Source organism: Typopeltis vanoorti, chromosome 2 (genome assembly GCF_054136105.1).
Source record: "Typopeltis vanoorti isolate ZY-2024b chromosome 2, IOZ_Tvanoo_1.0, whole genome shotgun sequence".
NCBI lineage: Eukaryota > Metazoa > Arthropoda > Arachnida > Uropygi > Thelyphonidae > Typopeltis > Typopeltis vanoorti.
Genome location: NC_143550.1, coordinates 73806268 through 73828409, shown reverse-complemented (window position 1 = coordinate 73828409; position 22142 = coordinate 73806268). Strand labels below are relative to the sequence as shown.

At 36.8% G+C, this 22142-nt stretch overlaps 1 protein-coding gene across 3 annotated transcripts in view; it reads left to right on the top strand.

The window, feature by feature from the left end:
• Nucleotides 1–21840, top strand: part of LOC150109180 (thymidylate kinase) — a 91934-nt gene extending 70094 nt beyond the window's left edge. For all 3 annotated transcript variants that reach the window (XM_090405993.1, XM_090406003.1, XM_090406008.1), the window contains exons 5-6: nucleotides 6600–6788; nucleotides 21568–21840. In XM_090405993.1, coding sequence (XP_090262119.1) covers nucleotides 6600–6788; nucleotides 21568–21681 — 303 coding nt within the window. In that variant the 3' untranslated portion in view covers nucleotides 21682–21840. The remainder of the gene's footprint in view (nucleotides 1–6599; nucleotides 6789–21567) is intronic.
• The last annotated feature ends 302 nt before the right edge of the window (nucleotides 21841–22142 follow it).

Genomic DNA, 22142 nt, shown 5'->3' with positions numbered 1-22142 from the left:
ACCAGAAACAAGGTGATGGTAAAGAAGAAGAAGAAAATGAAGAAAGAGACAAAAACTGAGTTTGAAAAAAAAAATAATTGGAAAATTTTATTAAGTTTTTAGAAATGATGAACCTAAAGTCTTTGAAACTGCACAATTTATTCTCAGTTCATTGTGTATTTAGGTGGTAGCAGAATTTGGTCTCTGGTGATTTATGATTGGAATGGCTATCAAACCATAAGTATACCACACCTTCTTAATCTTATATTTTCCTTGAAATGTCTTATGAGCCTCCACACCTGTTGATAATAATAAAAATCTTTATGCAGAAAAGCTAGTTTGAATCTTGCTTTAGATATGAAGAATCTTTTATAAGAACTTTTGGCAAAGGTGAGTTAGCTGATGTCATGTGGAAGTAGTAGGGATTTTCAACTTGGAAATTCAGGTTTTCATCCCATAAGACCGACAACTGGCCATTGAACACCAGGTACTGGAGAAATTGCCTGCACAGCTATGATTAACCTCCTATCTCAACTCTCAATTTTTCTGAAGCAGTATATTCCTTGTTACAAGAATAAACCTAACACATTTACATGGTTTCATGATATAAATGCAGTTTCAAATAGTATATGGTTTGTTGACAAATAAGCCACAGGTTTACTGGAGAACAACTAGACCAAAGTTAGGTCAGTATTAACTGCCCATGTAAGGATCATGTTTCAAAAAACTGTTACACATAAAATTCTTTTAATGAAAAGAAATTATTATAAAATTGTCCAGGTTAAGTCCATGTTTAAGATTTTCTTTCACACAAAAGATATGATAAAAAAAGATTAAGCAATTATAAAATATTCAGATTATGTCTAAGTTTTTGATCTGGAAGTTCAATTTGTTGGTCATCAAGCCTAAAAGCCTTATTGTCCAAATGCCTGGTTAGCTGTTGTCAGTTTTTTTGTGAACTGGTATACACAATTGTTTTATGGCATACACAATTTTTTTTAACCTAATTTGGGAGTTTTATGATTAATGATTTGGTTTTCTCCAAATGAAGTGTTGTCTGTGAATCGTGCATGTACAGGGTGGTTCAAAATTCCATGTACAAACTTTGAAGGGGGGGGGGTAGAGAACATCAAAATCAACCATATTCACATAGGAAAACATGACTGGAAATGCCACTGGAAGGTACTAACAGGGACACAAATATACAGAAATAACACAAGGCAGTAAGTAGTGTAAAAAACTTTATTAGGCATAACTGAACAGTTCAATAGTGGTTGGTGCATGTCTGCCATCTCAGTGTTTGTAAAATAACGCATGTTCTTCGTATGACATTGAAAGCTTGAATGAGGAAGCCCCAGTTACTCACTTGGAGTGCTGGTGAACAGTGCCACCTATCACTTTTGGGTGGCGTTTCCGGTCATGCTTTCCTATGTGAATATGGTTGATTTTGATGTTCTCTACCTCCCCTCAAAGTTTGTGGAATTTTGAACCACCCTGTATGTATTCATTGCTAGTTTGCCTCTAACATTATTTTAAAAAAGACTTGTAAAGGTTCCTGAAATCACAATGAAATTTGAAGTCAAGTCTTTTACAGCCAAAAATGTATGTATGACTTTACCTTCTCACTGCGTATTGATGAATAACTTTTAACTTGCTTCTTTTGCAAGGTCTTATCATGATTGATTTATTTTACTTTTCTTGTTATAAATTAAAAATTATGAAAAATCATTTGACAAGGTACAAAGATGTATATTGATATATTACAGAGAATAAGTATACCTAATATTTTCTACATGCAATATTGAATATACACCAGATAATGAAATAAAAATAAATGGAAAAAAAAAAAAGCCAGAAAAACAATCTAAGACATGGATGCCCTCTGTCTCCAACACTTTAATATTTATATTAATGAAATATTAATACACTGAAACACCTTAAACAATTCAGGTATAGAAATTTCCAGGCATAACAAAATAAATACACTGTTATTTGCAGATGATCAGGTAATAATATCAGATAAGACAATTTACGAAGATCAATATATAATTAAAGATTATGGTAGAACAGTTTGGAATGAAGATATCCATAGACAAAACTAAAACAATGTCATTTTGTGAACAAACTCCAATTAGAAGTAAAACAGTTATTTATAATAAAATAATAGAATAAATCATTTCATTTATCTTGGATGTAAAATATCATATGGAGAAAAAAAAATAGTATTTAAAAATTTTTACAGATTCTAACAGATAAGCTTAGGTGTTGATGGTTATTCATGACTTATTTTTCACAGTATTAACAACGCAACAAACACTTTTTTTCAACAAAGATGTTTTATTTACGCTTATATTTAGCTGATTTTCAACTCAGCATCATCAGAGCACAACACACAAGTAAACGTGACAGTGAGTGAGTGAAACAATATAATTGCAAAACACAAAAGATCTAAAGTCCTATTTTGGCACCCTCTAACGGGGGGGGGGGGGGAAAAAAAAAAAAAAAAAACAGCAGTTATCCAGGAGTTTTTTTTTTAGGATAACCGTCTCCCAAATTTTTGGCAAATTAATGCAACCATATTTGTTAAGGTTGGGAGAATTCTTCAAAGCCATTGCTGACTCAAAAAATAATCTTTCAGATCTATAACGACTCCTAAATAGCACATTCTTTTTCCTCCATCTAATCCTGTGTGAAGGAGTGTCCAAAGCATGGTCTGCCAGTCCCGACTTGCCATAGTAATAGTAGCGAATGTATCTTTCATGTTCTTCCAGGCGGATGTTCACTGATCTTCCTGTTTGCCCATAATAGGCCAAGTCACAGTCACATGGAACTTCATACACTCCTGGGTGTGCTAAAGGGTGAAGTTTATCCTTAGGCGAGCGGATCAGAGTTGCCAGCTTGACATGAGGTTTGAAGGTGGAGCGAAGGCCATGTTTCAACAATACTTTGGCTATCTTTTCCGATGTACCTCTGATATAGGGAATAGAAATGGTCATGTTGTATTCTTGTGTATTAGGGGAGGGCAGAGTAATGGGCCTATGTAGTATTTTATCTATTTTGTAGGGATTGTAGCCGTTGGCTAAGAACGTATGGTGCAGGTACTGGAGTTCAGTGGCCAGAGCTGTATCGTTAGAACAAATGGCTCTGGCTCTGTGTGTCAGTGTTTTTAAAATGCCGTACTGTTGGACTGGATGATGATGTGATTGTTTATGTAGGTATCTTCCTGTGTGTGTAGGCTTTCTGTAAATAGAAAAAGATAGTGATCCATCTGAAAGGCGGGTGACTAATGTGTCAAGAAATGGTAAACAGTTATTTGATTCTTTTTCTACTGTGAAGTGAATTTTGGGGTGTTGGCTGTTTAGGTAGGTGACAAAAGCATCCAAAGTGTCTTGTCCATGGGGCCAGATGGCAAACACATCATCTACATAGCGCAACCACACTCGTGGCTTGTATGTAGCTGTGGTAAGTACTTTGTTTTCAAAATGTTCCATGTAAAAATTTGCTAACGGGGGAGAGAGGGGGGAACCCACAGCAGTGCCATTAATCTGTTTGTAGAATTCCCCTCCCCATGTAAAGTAACCTGCATTCATGGTAAATTGAAATAATTCAAAAATATCTGGGGGAAATTTAGACTTGATTAAATCAAGAGTGTCTATAAGTGGCACATTGGTAAATAAGGAGGTGACATCGAAACTAACCATTATGTCTGAATCTTTTAGGATTAGATTTTTAACCAGTGTTTTGAAATGGATTGAATTTTTTACAAAAGTAGAGGAGTTGCCAGTGAGAGGGGCAAGCGACTTAGCTAAATACTGGGCCAGTTTATATGTGGGACTATCTATGCTATCAACGATGGGGCGTAGGGGAATATTAGTTTTGTGGATTTTTGGTAATCCATAAATACGGAGTGTTTTAACATGAATTGGTTTTATTTTCCTGACTATTGCTTTGGGCCATGATGTCACTTTTTTCAGTAATTTTCGGACTTTTTTCGGACAAATTCCTAAGCTAGAAATTATGATGAAAGTAGAACGGGGTATCCACGATCTTCCACCAGCAATGGCCAATAACGTGCGACTAGATATAGCAAGTATTATAAACAAGGCTAAGCCTCCAAAAACGAAATATACCACGTAAGCAAATAACTGCCCTAAAAAAGTTATATAATAATAAAAATATTATTATTACAAAAGCCGATAAAGGAAATGCAACAGTCATCATGAATAAAGAAGAGTATAACAGAAAAATGCAAGATCTCATATGTGACAGTTCCACATATCAAATTATACATTGAGACCCTACGATGTCGCAAAAGAAAAAAGTCCGAAAATTACTGAAAAAAGTGACATCATGGCCCAAAGAAATCATCAGGAAAATAAAACCAACTCATGTTAAAACACCCCGTATTTATGGATTACCAAAAATCCACAAAACTAATATTCCCCTACACCCCATAGTTGATAGCATAGATAGTCCCACATATAAACTGGCCCGGCATTTAGCTAAGTCGCTTGCACCTCTTACTGGCAACTCCTCTACTTTTGTAAAAAAAAATTCAATCCATTTCAAAACACTGGTTAAAAATCTAATCCTAAAAGATTTAGACATAATGGTTAGTTTCGATGTCACCTCCTTATTTACCAATGTACCACTTATAGACACTCTTGATTTAATCAAGTCTAAATTTCCCCCAGATATTTTTGAATTATTTCAGTTTACCATGAATGCAGGTTACTTTACAAGGGGGGGGAGGGAATTCTACAAACAGATTAATGGCACTGCTGTGGGTTCCCCCCCTCTCTACCCCGTTAGCAAATTTTTACATGGAACATTTTGAAAACAAAGTACTTACCACATCTACATACAAGCCACAAGTGTGGTTGCGCTATGTAGATGATGTGTTTGCCATCTGGCCCCATGGACAAGACACTTTGGATGCTTTTGTCACCTACCTAAACAGCCAACACCCCAAAATTCACTTCACAGTAGTAAAAGAATCAAATAACTGTTTACCATTTCTTGACACATTAGTCACCCGCCATTTAAATGGATCACTATCTTTTTCTATTTAAAGAAAGCCTACACACACACAGGAAGATACCTACATAAACAATCACATCATCATCCAGTCCAACAGTACAGCATTTTAAAAACACTGACACACAGAGCCAGAGCCATTTGTTCTAATGATACAGCTCTGGCCACTGAACTCCAGTACCTGCACCATACGTTCTTAGCCAACGGCTACAATCCCTACAAAATAGATAAAATACTACATAGGCCCATTACTCTGCCCTCCCCTAATACACAAGAATACAACATGACCATTTCTATTCCCTATATCAGAGGTACATCGGAAAAGATAGCCAAAGTATTGTTGAAACATGGCCTTCGCTCCACCTTCAAACCTCATGTCAAGCTGGCAACTCTGATCCGCTCGCCTAAGGATAAACTTCACCCTTTAGCACACCCAGGAGTGTATGAAGTTCCATGTGACTGTGACTTGGCCTATTATGGGCAAACAGGAAGATCAGTGAACATCCGCCTGGAAGAACATGAAAGATACATTCGCTACTATTACTATGGCAAGTCGGGACTGGCAGACCACGCTTTGGACACTCCTTCACACAGGATTAGATGGAGGAAAACGAATGTGCTATTTAGGAGTCGTTATAGATCTGAAAGATTATTTTTTGAGTCAGCAATGGCTTTGAAGAATTCTCCCAACCTTAACAAATATGGTTGCATTAATTTGCCAAAAATTTGGGAGACTGTTATCCTAAAAAAAAAAAAAACTCCTGGATAACTGCTGTTTTTTTTTTTTTTTTTTTTTTTTTTTCCCCATTAGAGGGTGCCAAAAGTAGGACTTTAGATCTTTTGTCTTTTGCAATTATATTGTTTCACTCACTCACTGTTGCGTTTACTTGTGTGTTGTGCTCTGATGATGCTGAGTTGAAAATCAGCTAAATATAAGCGTTAATAAAACATCTTTGTTGAAAAAAAGTGTTTGTGGTGTTGTTAATACCGTGAAAAATAAGTCATGAATTTTTACAGATTATAGGCCTGATAAATAGAACACTCAATCCAAATATGTACAAAAATAAATATGATTGAAAATATACAGTACTTTAGCAGTGCCTACATTATTATATGGCAGCAAAATTTGGACAATAAACAAGATAAAGAGAATAAAAACAAGTGAAACGAGATTCATGTGATGAACTGCAAAATACACATTATTGGACCAAAAAAAGGAACAAAGATATTTTGAAGGAACTAAAAATAAAATAAAAAAAAAGCTAAATCACAAGCAAAATTCTGAACAATTAATAAAATATAAACCAGTTGGAAAGAGAAGGTCGAGTAGACCTCAAAAGAGGATATTAGATGGTTAATGAGATTGGAACAAACCAATATGGCCTATATCCGTAATTAGCATTATGATCTTATAAGTTATCCAGGAATGTTCATAAGAACATGCCCAGTTGCTGTTTGTTACCTTTTTTTTTTGCTTCGTGTGGTATATATATATCAACCCATGTTAGTGTTAACTGCATATAAAAATAACTTAATATGTTTGCATTTTATTCATTGTTAATTATGATTTCCAATATATTTAGGAACTGGAAATATCTTGGTGCAAACAGCCAGATGTTGGTTTACCACGACCAGATTTAGTTCTTTATTTGGATCTTCCCATTGATGTTGTAACAAAAAGAAATGGATTTGGAAATGAAAGATATGAAAATGAATTATTTCAGGAAAAAGTGAGAAGGAACTTTTTCCTTCTTCAAGAGGATAATTGGGAGGTTTGTGTTATAATTTAAATGCATTTGACAAATCAGATTATCCCTTTCTTTGAATTCTAACTTATAACAAATTAAAGTAGTTATGCATTTTTTTTTTTTTTCTCTTTCTTTTCATTTAGCATTAAAACTGCTATAATGATGCCTAAACAAACTTCAATAATTTGTGTTAAGCCTGAGGACCGTTCATGGCCAAGTAACTTGGATTCCTGGAGGCCTTATTATGGCTTATGACAAGGCAGTTCTTCTTCTGCAGCTTGTTCCACTTAAGTAGGGTCACTGTTTTTAATGAGCCTTCTCCACCACCTCCTGTCTTGGGCTGTAGCCACATCCAAGGTCTTCATTCTCGAGTCCTCCTCCACCATCTCTTCTTTGGCCACCTGCACTTCATCCTCCCCTGCACATCCATCTGCATGACCTTTCTTCCCACATATTCTTTCCCCCTCCTCATCACATGACCAAACCATCTCAACCTTGCCTCCTGTATCTTTGCTCCTAAGTTCGTAACGTTCACCGTTCCCCTTTACATAGTCATTTCTCGGATCCTTTCTGGTCACACCACACATCCACCTAAGCATTCTCATCTCTGCTACCTCCATCCTGCTGATGTTATTTTTCCTCAGGGCCACAGTTTCCATAGCATCCTGTAGATTTTGCCTTTTAGATTGATGGGCACCCTCTTATCGCATAGCACTCCAGCCATCTCTTTCTCCAGTTTCTCCATCCTGCTTGTATCCTGCATCCATTTCCTTCTCAGCTTCACCATCCTCTTTCATTGTTGAACCTAAGTATCTAAAGTCACTGACCTTCCTGATGACATTTCCTTCCAGCTCCTGATCTGTCTCCTGGCTGCCATCCACTTTGCAACACATATACTCTGTCTTACTTCTGCTCAGTCTCATACCTCTCTCTCTTCCAGTACTTTCCTCCATCTTTCCAGTTTAGCTGCCACTTCTTCTCTTGATTCTGCATACAACATAGTCCAAGGTGTGTCTCCTCTCACCACCTCTATGACAATAATAAACAGGAATGGACTTAATGCTGACCCTTGATGCAAGCCAACTGTCACTGGAAACTTTTCTCTCCCAGGAAGGTCTGAACTCTTGTCTTCACATTTCTGTACATCTCCTGCACCACCCTGACATATTTTTCCAGTATCTTCTTCTCCCTCAGACACCTCCAGACTTCTTGCCTTGACACTCTATCATACGCTTTCTCCAGATGAATAAAGACCAGATGTAGCTTCCATTGCTTCTTTCGAAACTTTTCCATCATCTGCCGTAACCCAAAGATAGCATCTGTCGTCGATCGACCAGGCATAAAGCCGAATTGCTCCTTTGAATCAAGAACCTTCTCTAGGATTTTCGTTGTGTGGTACATCAACTTTATTCCTCTGTAATTCTTACTCTTGTGCATCTCCTTTACTCTTGTAGATTGGGACAAGAGTACTTTCCCTCCATTCTCGGGTATATTTTCCTGTTGACAAACTTTTATTAACAGGTCCCACAGCAGGTCAATTCCCTCTTCCATGCCTCCACTGGCCCACCGATTTTCCATTCTTCATTCTGTCTATGGTCTCCTTCACTTTCACTCTACTAATGTTCTGCACCACCCCCTCATAAGACTCCCCATCTTCTCTGTGAGTCCTTGCATTTTCTTCATTCAAAAGCCCTTAAGTATATTCTCCATCTGTTTCTTATATCCACATCCCTCTTTAATACCCCTCCTCCAGAGTCTTTGATCTGCCTCACATGTACGATGTCCTTTGATGCCTTATTTCTACATTTCGCTAGTTGGTAAATTTTTCTCTGTCCTTCCTTTGTTTCTAATTGATCATAAAGGTCTTGATATGTCATGGCCATTGCCTGTGCAACAACTTTCTTGGCTTCTCACTTTTTCTCTCTGTACTCCTGTCTGTCTTCTTCCAATCTTGACTTGCTTTCCTCTTCTGCTTTGCCTTCCTCTTAGCCTTCATTGCTTCTTGTACATCATTATTCCATCATCAACCCTCCTGCTCTCTAATCTTTCTGGATGTTTCACTAAGCACCTCAATTGCACAGCTTAGAATTGCTTTTACATTATGTCTCCACCAATCTTGTACACTTTCTAGTCTATCCGAAATCCTCTCTAAACCTTCTCCCTAAAATGGTTCCTCACACTCTCTTCTTTTAAGCGAAACCACTTGATTGTTTCTCCCATGGTTCTTATCTTCGACCTTATTTTAAAGTCTGAGCACATCAGCCGGTGTTGCTGCACCATTTGATCTGTTGTGATTACCTTACAATTTGTTACTGCCTTAGGATGTTTTCTTCTAGTCAAAATGTAGTCAATCTGTGAACTGTTGTTGCTACTTCTAAATGTTATCAATTTTGCAGTGCAGATCAAACGGCACTGCAAAATCCAAAATCCTCTCTCCTTCTTGGTTCATTATTCCCACTCTATGGCCACCATGCACCTTTTCACAATCCTTATTCTGTCTCCCTATGTGTCCGTTCAAGTCTCCTCCGACAATCACCATCTCATTTTCTTCCAATTCCCTCATTTCTTCATCTAGCACATTCCAGAATTCATCTTTCTCTTCTGCTGTACATCAACTTGTGGGGCATATACACATAAGATGACCAGTTGCTCTTCTCCATGACCCAGATTCATTCACATGATCCTGTCATTCCTCCTACCCACTTCCAGTACTTTGCCCCTCATTCTGCCACATACCACAATTCTGACACCATTTCTTCCCTTTTTATATGCTCCAGAGTAGAACAATTTATACCCATCTCCTAGTTCTTTCGCCTTTTCCCCCCTTCCACCTTGTCTTCTGCATGCATAAAATTTCCAACTTCCTCATCATGTCTGCCACCTCTCTTCCCATTCAAGTCATGCTTCCAACATTCAATGTTCCCACTCGCAACATTCTCTCCACTTGCTGGGCTCACTTCTTTAACTGCTCCTACCCTTGATGCAGTAGCCCTCGTCCACTTCTCGAAGCTGTAGGGCAGTGTGGCTGCATGTTGCTTAAGGAGTAAGCCCTAGCTCTTGTATCACTTTTTTTGACTCATATGATCATAGATAGAGCTCGCAATGAAGTTTTACAACCAGATGCCCTTCCTGATGTCAACCCTCTCCATTTATCCGGGCTTGGGACCGAATAAATGGCGAGAGAGAATCCCCCACCCTCCATATGTCACTGGCTTCAAAGCCAGATCTTTCCAACCAAAGTGCATTGTTGATACCGACTAACCTTTGGAGGCTCCTGTACCTTAATGAAATTATTATACAAACTCTTATCTTGGTAATGCAGCTAAATTAAAAGTGACAAATTCTTGTTTTTATCCTTTACCTGTGGGGAAAAAGGAAAGTTTGTATGTGAAATAACTTCATATCTAGACTACTTATATATGAAGACAGACTTCACATCACTTTCTTTTTGAACATCTGTACTGCCATGCAATATGAGAAGGGTCCCAACCCAGACAAGTTTTGACCTTTATTAAGGTCTCATTGGTGAAAAGAGAAAGTTTAATGCGTAACATCTCCTGGGTCTAAATTTCACCGATTCCACACTTTTTTAAAAAGTTTTTGAAAGTGCTTATCCCAAGAGTAGAGCTGGTTTCTGTGCTATGTACAAGCCGATGATTTAGCCATGGAAACATGTGGTTCATCACAGTGGTGGCTTTCTGCACTTGCACAGTGCCTTTCTAAGCAAAGAAATTCAAGGAAATTCACAATAGCAAACTATCTGTTATCACAAACTATTTCTGTGATTCCTGTGAGGTTGCGAATGTGAGTATCAACTGTAAAAACAGAACACAATTTCTTATTGTGTATAATTTATAATTATAATTTCATTTAGGTTCTTCATCTTAATAAGATTTTTAATCTATACCAAATTAGAATGTTTGATGGAGGCATGTTTAACAGATTATTAAATGAAAAGATTTTTTTTTTAACTGTTTTTTTCTGGCAGCTGAGAGAATATGCATAGCTGTCCAGTTGGAGTAGTTTCACTATACAACTTTCTCATCATTCATGGTACCAGCTCCCATCTGTTAAATCATCAGTTCTTTTTAGACATTAAGAATAATTTTGCTCTTCAGATAGAGATTAAAATGAAAATTTCTGTAATTAAAAGTGATTAATTTGTGACATTCAGATATTTTAAGGAACATGTATAGTAGAAATCACTATTAATTAAACAATAGTTAGCACATGTAAAAAATTATATTTATTAACTCCTATTTATATGTATAGGAGTTAATAAATTCTATAATTCTTCTACAAGGAAGAAATCTTCCCTGTTACAAGGACGTTGTCAAAGACAAAAATTGATTGACAACATTCAAAACTGATATGAGTCATTAACAGAACACGGTATTAAACCTCAAAGGAAACAGTAGTTAGTGTTTTATAATTCAAACACTAGAGTTACATAAGTCATTCAAAAAATAAAAAAATCCAAAAATTTTGAGATAAAGATAATTATAATGGTTGAGATTTGGGTGGCATCAGGTTTCAAGTTTTTAAGGAAGAGGTGATCACATTTAAATCTGTTTGATTCAAAAGAACCATGTCTTTAGTGTGAGGTAGTATGTTAAAGGCCAGATTTATAAGATTCCAAGAATTTTATGTAGTCCTGATGTTTGTGGATTGTTCTCAGCAGCACAGCTTGTCTGAAATAACATGTCAACAAGAACAGATACTTAGTAAATACCAGGCAAAGATAGAGGTGGTAATTTATCCTTGGTGAATAGTAGGAAAGAGGACAATTTCCAAAAAAAATTACATCTTTCTTTGGCCGGTGCTCACAACATATCCTGTTACATTTTGGAAAATTATGGAGACAACTACCGTGTTGAGCAAAACTTTAGTTTAATTTAAACCAAAATGAACACTCGACGTTTCGACCTTCATATCAAGATCATCTTCTGGAGTGCGCACACACAGAAACAAGCTGCACTACAATCTACATGGTTTACTAAAGTTACTGACCAACTATTACAACAACAACTTCTTTCATACCAGGTTTTTGTATGATGTAAAGAGCAGGTACTTTTCCAATCAATTTGGTGTATGGTGTTGAGAGCATGATCTGAGAGGCCTGCTTCACCAAAATTGTTATGTTTAATGTGTCTTATGTGTTCTTTTTTTACGTATAGGGATTGTACGTCCAGTTTCACCAGTATAAGGTAAGTTACAGGTGCAGTAGATGCAATAAACTCCAGGATGTGCCAATGGGAGGAGAGGATCTTTACAGGAGTTGAATATGTTTTTTAATTTTATAGATGGTTTAAAAGTGGCATTGAGATTATAATGGTGTAGGATTCTATTGATTTTTTTTGATAACTCTAATGTATGGGATGACTGTGGTTTTACTGTCATCTATATTATTTTTTGATGAAGTTTTATGAAGAACTCTATTAATAGTATTTTTGTTATAGCCATTATTTATAAATGTGTTACTAATAATTTTTAATTCTGGTTTAAGAGCTTGTTGATTAGAACAAATTGTTATAGCTCTGTTTTTAAGGGTGTTAATGATTCCATATTTTTGCGATGGGTGGTGATATGAGTTAGCATGTATATATTGGCTAGTATGTGTCGGTTTGCGGTAAACCACATATCCTGTTCTTGCCAAGTTTGTTTTTTCTTGCATTTGAGCTATTCTGATGAGATCAGAATCCAGGAATAGCAGAACTACATCAAATTCCTGGAATTTGATAAGTCTGCATTTACTTATCATGCCATCGACACAGTTCTTTGGAATCGAACCAAGATTCTGCATTCAGATTTAAATTTCACTACCTGTACCTTGAAACTTGTGAAATACAATGCCATTATCCAAATCTCAACTATTCTGACTGCATAGCTATCTCAAAGTTTTCAGAAGTAATCACAATTAACTATTCATGGCTTTAATAATTTATGTAACCCACTTACTCAACTGTAACACAAATAAGTAAACATACTACATGACTTGTGTCAGTTTTAAATGTTATCAGTCTTTTCTTCTCTATCTCTCTCTCCCCCCTGATAATGTCCTTGTAACATGGAAGAAATATAGAGGAGTTTGTAAATTATAATTTTCTGCATGCACTAACCATTATTTAATTCACAATTTCTGACATTTATTACACCTATAGCAGCAAATTTGTCCCTTCTCTTGATACTTTGTAGTTTGAACACTTCCATAACTTTTGGAGACTGAGTCGGCAGTTTAATCTTTGCTGTTAACCAATCAGAGATAGTTGGCTCAGGACTATCATAAGCGACAACCAATGAAGAAACTAGCAAAAAGTGCTGCCATCTTTTGGTATCTAACTCTAACAAGATATATTCTTGTCTGAAATAATGTGGATCCTATGGTCGATTTTCTTGTTTACGGGATGAGAAATTCAAGTTTCCGGGAGAAAAAAAAACCCATGCCTATCTCAGAGATCAATTAACTCGGAAACCGGTTAAAGACAGGCTTAGAAAAAGTTTCTCCAGTCAGTGACTAGACTTGAACTTAAGTCTATCTTCAGGTGGCCTAGCATCCCTTTCACTGAGCTACACAGGCCATAAAGCACAGAAATATGCTTTTATTATCTTTCTCTATATTTCTCTCTTGTTTTAATTACTGTGCCTCCTCTTATCACTCACTCATTCACACACACACACACACACACACACACGTTTTCATTCATTTAATAACCGCTTACAGTACACCTTATGGACTTAAATATTTAATTCCCTTTCAGATTCTGCTCTAAAATTTTTCAGTATTCTTTCTGAATTTAACAGAACTATTACAGACAGTTTATGTACTGAAATGAAAAATGAAGCATATGGCATTGTAGAAACTATGAAAGCTTCATATTTTGACCTGAGAGCTTATGAGAATACAATCCTCAGCATCCTTGAGTTGCCTTAGCTTGCTACTTAAAAGACATGAGCACTGCCTAAGCATCCAGATATTCGCCTTTTATTAGTGCATTGATAAGGGTTTCACTGGTCTGACATCTGTTTTGAACTGATTTAGAGACCAGACAAAAGAAACCTTAAAGCAAAAACTCTCATTCAATACTAAGGAACTTGAAATGTCAGAGAAATGTATTTTTCATAAGTGAACTCTTGGTTGGTGCGTAATTACTAAAAGAAAGAGCCATAAGACTTCACTTCAACAATGTAAAATTACATAGGCAAAGTGAATATTAGATCCAACATTATTTCAAATATGAATGTATGTAGAGTTTGTAGAAACTATGAAAGTAACCAACCAAGAGTTCACTTACGAAAATACATTTCTCTGACATTTCAATTTCCTTAGTACTGAACAAGAGTTTTTGCTCTCTTTAAGGTTTCTGCCTAGTCTGAAGAGAACCAACCAACCAGTTCGAAACAACTGTCAGGCCAGTGAAACCATTATGAATGCACTAATAAAAGGTGAATATTTGGACACTTTGGCAATGCTCGTGTCTTTTAAGTAGTGCAAGCTAATCCTTTCCATTCCATACATTAAAGGGACATTAGATAAAATAAACAGAATACTAGCAAAGGTTGGTCGATTGGTAGAGCCTCTGCTACTAATGGTTCATGCAAAAAAGTTAAGCAAGTCTGAGTGTGGTTAGTAGTTGAAAGGGAACCAATCGTTCGATACTGTTCACACACTCTCCCTCGATAAGTCTTTGGACTCTGTGGAGGTGTCAATATTATAATAGTCAATATTGACTATTAAATTATTTAAGGAATTTACAATGTATATTGGAATATTAATTAAAATAAACTTTAATAAATACCTCCTGTATTTCAGCAGTCACATTGCCATCTTCATGGGAAGATAACTATGACATGCACACAAGCACTACAAAAAAGCAAATGAGACAGAAGAGAGAAAACTACTGTTGTTCCTAGAGTCCTAAAGGTGCCCCCCCATCAGGCTATATTGGGTTGTCTTGGCTGTTGGGCTGAAGTTCTGAAGATGCAGGCTTCCCAAATTTGTTGAAGTTTGAATAGTTTTTTTAGAACTAAGGCTGATTCCATGAACAGTCTTTCATATTTAACCACGTCGCTGTCAATATGGATAAAATACATCCCCCCCCACACACACACTTAAGTATCCATCACATATTTCAATGTAATATCAATGGTATTACAGTTTTAATATGCACTTTGCATCCATGGTAACGTGGACGTATATATACGTCCTAGCCAGTTGGGTAGTTATTGCTGCGGTGTATTAACTTGACTTTTTTCCAACGTATTCTGTGGCAGTTATCCAGAGCATGGTCTGCAAGCCCAGAGTGGCTGTACTGGTGAAACTGGATGTAGTCTTTCTGTTCCGAAACCCTGACATTTTTCTGTCCTGCCTGTTTGGCCAAAGTAAAATAGTTTACAGTTGCAAGGGACCTGGTATACCCCAGGTAGGTCTAAGGGAAGTGGTTGTTCTTTGGTGGAGCAGATAAGGGATGCCAATTTTTTATATGGTTTGTAACAAGAAGTCTGGTCATATTTTTTTAAGATTTTGGTTAACTTTTCAGAGGTGCCCCCAAGATATAGGGAATGGTGATGAATTTAGTGTAATCTTTGTTATGAGGTGGGGGGGTTAACTGGTTCTAATATTTTTTGGATTTTTTGGGGGTTGTAGCATTGGCTAAGAAAGTGTTAAGGATATGATTTAGTTCAGTGGTTAGGGCACTGTCATCTGAACAGATTAATTTTGCCATATTATATAGATTTTATAATCCCATGTTGTTGTGAAGAGGGGGGGAGGTTGCTGGGATTGCTGGTGAATGTATCTGCTTGTATGGGTGGGTTTTCTGTATACAGAAAAAACCAAGGATCCATCAGGCTGGTGAGTGATTAGAGTGTCTAGGAAAGGGAGACTGTTGTTTTCCTCTTTTTCCAAGGTGAACCTGGATTCTGGGGTGTTGGTTGTTTAAGTGTGTTAAGGAGTGGAGTGTATCTGAGCCATGTAGCCAAATAGCAAACACATCATCAACGTATCAAAGCCAAATTGTGAGGTTTTGTGGGGCTGAGTTCAAGGCTTTCTCTTCAAAAGTCTCCATAAAGAAGTTGGGGAGAGTGGTGAACCCATGGCTGTCCCCTCTATCTGTTTGTAGAATTTTCCTTGCTAAACAAAATAGCCTGAGTTCATTGTGAACTGAAATAGGGCTGAGATATCAGGAGGAAATTTGGCTTGGATGAGCTCTAAGGTTTCCTTGATTGGGACATTTGGGAATAGGGAGGAGACATTAAAACTGACCATTAAGTCAGTATGTTGGAATGAGAGGTTTTCTATATGTCTTTGAATGGGCTGAGTTTTTTTTATGTGTGATGGTGTGTTGCCAGTATAGTGTATGAGCAATTTGTCTAAATGTTTGGATAATTTGTATGTCGAGGAATCAGTATCATCCACTATGGGACGTAATGGCATATTTTATTTATGTATTTTTGGAAGTCCATATATTCGGGGGGTGGGGGGTGTTAAAAGGTTTTAGTTTGTTTGTAACTTCCACGGTTCAAGAAGTGACCTTCTTAAGGAGCTTTTGGAGTGTTCTAATTTGGGAACTGGTGGGATTATACTCAATAGGGAGGTAGGTAGCCTGATCTAACAATAAAGCATTAAGCTTACCTGTGTAGTCGGTTTGGTTGAAAACAACAGTGGCATTTCCTTTATCTGCTTTGGTGATTACTATTTCTTTGTTTTTTCTTCATTTCTTGCAGAGATTTATATTCTCCTTTGAAAAGGTTGATTTTTGGTGGTCTCGCTTTGGTGAGAACACTGGCTATATCCAGTCTGATGTTGTTGGCGATATGGTTTGGAAGGTTGCGGATACCACGTTCTATCTGAATCATTATTTCTTTAGTCGGAGTCTTCTTAGGAGTTATGGTGAAATTGTGACCGCTAGAGGAGGAGCTTTCCAGCACATTGAACGATGACCTTTGGATGATTCTCTACGACATCTCGTGCACTTCAGCAGCAAAAGAATTTGAAACGATACAAATTCAGCACATCGAGAAATTTGAAAACTTGAAAAAGGACTCTACTTCCGAACCTCAACAACCACTCGATACTGTAATTAACCTTTCTTCCATTACTTTGAAGCCTGAGACACTCAACCACTGGCACGTGGCCACAATTTCACCATAGCTCCAAAGAAATAATGATTCAGATAGAAAGTGGTATCTGCAACCTTCCAAACCATATCGCCAACAACATCAGACTGGATGTAGCCGGTGTTCTTACCAAAGCAAGACCAACAAAAAGCAACCTATCCAAAGGAGAATATAAAGCTCTACAAGAAATGAAGAAAAACAAAGAAATAGTAATCACCAAAGCAGATAAAGGAAATGGTGGTTCTCAACCAAACCGACTACACAGGTAAGCTTAATGCTTTCTTAGATCGTGCTACCTCCCTATTGAGTATAATCCCACCAGCTCCCAAATCAGAATGCTCCAAAGGTTCCTTAAGAAGGTCACTTCTTGGCCTGTGGAAGTTACAAACTAAAACCTTTTAATTAACTCCCCCCCCCTGAATATATGTACTTCCAAAAATACATAAAAAAACATGCCATTACATCCCATAGTGAATGGTACTGATTTCCCCCACATACAAATTACCCAAACATTTAGACGAAGTGCTCATACTCTACACTGGCAACACACCATCACATATAAAAAAAAAAAAACTCAGCCCATTCAAAGCCAGTATAGAAAACATCTCATTCCAACATACTGACTTAATGGTCAGTTTTGATGTCTACTCCCTCTTCACAAATGTCCCACTCAAGGAAACCTTAGATCTCATCCAAGCCAAATTTCCTCCTGATATCTCAGCCCTATTTCAGTTCACAATGAACTCAGGCTATTTTGTTTGGCAAGGAAAATTCTACAGACAGATAGAGGGGACAGCCATGGGTTCACTACTCTTCCACCCCTGGCCAACTTCTTTATGGAGACTTTAGAAGAGAAAGCCTTGAACTCAGCCCCACAATTTGGCTTTGATACGTTGATGATGTGTTTGCTATTTTGCTACATGGCTCAGATACACTCCACTCCTTTAAAACAACCAACACCCCAGAATCCAGTTCACCTTGGAAAAAGAGGAAAACAACAGTCTCCTTTTCCTAGACACTCTAATCACTCTCCAGCGTGATGGATCCTTGGTTTTCTCTGTTTACAGAAAACCCACCCATAAAGGTAGATACATTCACCAGCACCCAGCACCCCCCCCCCTTCACAACAATATGTGGTTATAAAAACTATATAACAGGGCAAAATTAATCTGTTCAGATGACAGTACCCTAACCCCTGAACTAAACCACATCCTTAACACTTTCTTAGCCATTGGCTACAACCCCCCAAAAAAATCCAAAACATATAACATATCAAAACCAGTTAACCACAACCCCCCCCTCCACCCTTCATAATAAAGATTACACTAAATTCATTACCATTCCCTATATCTGGGGCACCTCTGAAAAGTTAACCAAAATCTTAAAAATATATGACCTGACTTCTTGTTACAAACCATATAAAAAATTAGCATCCCTTATCTGCTCCACCAAAGACCAATCACTTCCCTTAGACCTAACTGGGGTATATCAGGTCCCTTGCAGCTGTAAACTATCCTACTTTGGCCAAACAGGCAGGACAGCAAATGTCAGGATTTTGGAACACATCCAGTTTCACCGGTACAGCCATTCTGGGCTTGCAGACCATACTCTGGATACCCGCCACAGAATTCGTTGGAAAAAAGACGCAGCAAATTTAAATATGAAAGACTGTTCATGAAATCAGCCTCAGCTCTAAAAACTTTCCAAATCTCAACAAATTTGGGTGCATGAGACTGCTCCTAATTTGGGAAGCCTGCATCTTGAGAATTTCAGCCCAACAGCCAAGACAACCCAATATATCCTGCTAGGGGGCACCTTTAGCTCTAGGAACAATAGTAGTTTACTCTCTTCTGCCTCATTTGCTTTTTGTAGTGCCTACGTGCAGGTATCAGTTATCTTCCCATTAAGATGGCAATGTGGCAATGCTGAAATATAGGAGGTATTTATTAAAGTTTCTTTTAATTAATATTCCAGTATACATTGTAAATTCCTTAAATAATTGGATAGTCATGTGTTACCAACGTATAAGCCTATCTACAAGTATTTTTAAAGAGCTTACTCATCCCATCTAAAGACCCACTCTCTCTGCTGGCCCACCCTGGATTACACTATTTATTGCACCTGTAATCTACCCTATATAGGGGAAACAGGTCGTACAATTCCTCTCAGATAAAAGGAACATAAACGACACATTAAATATAATAACTATGTGAAGCTGGCCCTTCTGATCATGCCCTGACCACTTCACATAAAATTGACGGGAAAACCACCAGCTTTTTACATCACATTAAAACATGGTATGATCTTAAATTTAAGGAAGCTTGTGAGATTCTTATCAACCAACCTAATCTTAACAATAATGATTTTCTAAAAATCCTAAGCATATGGAAGGCGCATATTTTATCCACTTATCCTTTCTCCCTAAGAGTTAACTGTAAATAGGACCATAGGTAATCCAGAATCTTAAATCTAATATAACAATTGTCATGCCAAATTAGTAAATCATTTTTACTGTAAGAAAACCTTCTATATGAAAGAATGTTTCTCTGATGTTATCTTAAATAGAATATAGCTTTGATGTAGTTTTTTTTAATATTCTGTTTTCACTAGAGGTCATGCCAGTAGAATAACTGTTAATCATATCATTGTCTCTTTAGCATACTGTGTGTATACTCCAGATGATGACCCTAATATGAAGGTCGAAACTTTGGGAAATTAAAATAGTTATTTATAACACTTGTAGAGTTTGTTATTTGTCTAAAATAGTGCAAGCTAAGGCAACTCATGGGTGCTGAGGATTGTATTCTTGTAATCTTGCTGGTCAACTTGCGAAACTTTCATAGTTTCTGCAAATATTCGGCTTTGAAATAATGTTGTATCTAATATTTACTTTGCCTATGTAATTTTACATTGCCGAAATTAAGTCTGACTTTCTTTTAGCAAGCATATAACATGCTTAATTTTAGAACAGAAAAAGCGATTATGATGTCATCATCCTGAGATCAAGTCTGTTAATATTAGCATGAATAGAAATTCTGTCAGAGGAAAGCAAACAATCATTAACATTTATGTAAATAGTGTAAAAAAAAAAAAAAAAAAAAAAAAAAAGTCCTGTTACTTATTATTATTATTATTACCACGGGCTACTCCAGGAGTCCTTAGACTCATCGAGGGAGGCCCTAAACATCATGTTCACACAGCTGTTCAACATTCTCACAGTATCTATCATACCTTGCCTTGAACTCGCTCACTGTCATAGCACCCACAACAGACTCTGGCAGCTTATTCCACTCATTTACCACTCTAAAAGTAAAGAACCCAGCTCTAACACCCCTGCTAACCACGCTCTTGCCCAGCTTCCATGGGTGTCCCCTAGTTCTCCCACCACCAGTCCTGATCTCAAAAATATCATCTGAATTAATCCTATAGAATCCTTTTAGCAATTTGAATGTCTCAATCATATCTCCCCTTTTCCGCCTATCAACTAGTTTCTGCAACCCACAAATCTTCAACCTGTTCTCATATGGTTCATTCCATAGACCTGCTATCATCTTAGTCACTCGTCTCTGGATACTTATGATACTTAATGACAAAATTGATTTTGTGTGTGAATATAATAATGAATATTTTACTATAGTAATTGATAATTATTTCAACTTTATGGAGTTTGAGATATAGTTGGGAATGGACTTCAGCTTTACCTTGAAATCGTTCTTTTTTGTTAAGTATCCATGAAAATGGTTTTCAAACTTTTGCAATCTCACTGTAACAGTAACTAGATATATTCCACATTCTTAATCATGTGATTTAAATGTTATCTAGCACTTTCATAGCACAATCGGAAGAATGACAGGACATTGCACTTTTCAAATGGAGTGGGAAGAGGGGGTGGGGGAAAAGGCACCTGAGTTCAGTTTTTGTTATGAGGAGAGTAATCTTTTTCATTTGAACATGAGTTAGCTGATCTCATATGGAAGTAGCAGGGTTCCTCCTGGCATACAGTCACTTCAGCCAAGGAACACATGCAATTTATAAGCAAAAAAGGTACTATTATGCAGTAGATGGTGGCATTGTGTGTAGATGGAGGATTGAGTAGTGTATGTGGTGGGTTGCATGGAATACAGTGCCCTCCCTTGAAGAATCCTTAATGGTGCTGCTTGATCATAATAATATTAATATGTTATTTATATCTCTACCTAACAAGTATATGGCATCTCTTTGCATAATTCATACAGTCATGTCTCTTTAACTGTTGACAAGAATGATTGAAAGTACCATTGCTAAAATCTGTTTTTTTAAACTAAATGCTGTAAATACATAAAACACTTCTTTTCTCATTTCACTCTGATTTTATATTTCCAAATCATATGACAAGTTATGGTTCAAATGTGTGTAGATAATAATATTATTTATGAGATTCTTAAAAAAATAGTAACACATGCTGACTTCATATGTAATCCACCATTAATGTCAAAATAATCCATGCTAAAAAAAGATTGGGGGGGGGGGATGATGAAGTTACTCTTAAGCTTCTGTTTTAAACAATAGCTTGTACAGGTCATTTTACCCAATTCAGATCACTCAAGTGATCAGTTCCAAGACTACAGTATAACTTAATGAATACTTCACAAATAATCCAGAATAAGTGTCATGTTTATTTTAATATGCTTTTTTCTCTCTTTTCCAGATCATTAATGCAAACAGTCAAGCAGACGAACTGTATGAAAAATTAAGAGAACATATTGAAAAGATCTTACCAAAAGTAGCAAATTCATCACTTAAAAAATTATGGTGTACTTAAAATTCACTGTTTTATTGCCTGACCATATGGATAGTTATTCTTCATCATGACTTGATAAATTCATCTTAAATATTATGCAAGTACTTAGTGTAATCTTTGAATGAGAATATATTTTGAAAAATTAGAAATACGAAACCTTGTAAACTTCTGTACAGTGTAGCATGTTTTGTCTTTTCAATTACCAACAGTGGCATTTTCTCCCTACGAGTTTTTAAATTGGAAACAAATACACAACATCCAAGTTGTCCTAATAACTCTGAAGCTATAGTTTAGTACTGCATAAGAGTGGAGAGTAGCGAAACAGTACATAATGATCATAGTGAAATGACAACAAAAATCAGTATGTGATTTGCCCTGGAGACAGCTCTAAGAAATCAGAGAATTCTCAATCAGTTAAAACTTTAGAAAGATATCGTGCCTAATATTTGATAGCATTCTGTGACTATTAGAAACAGCTGCAA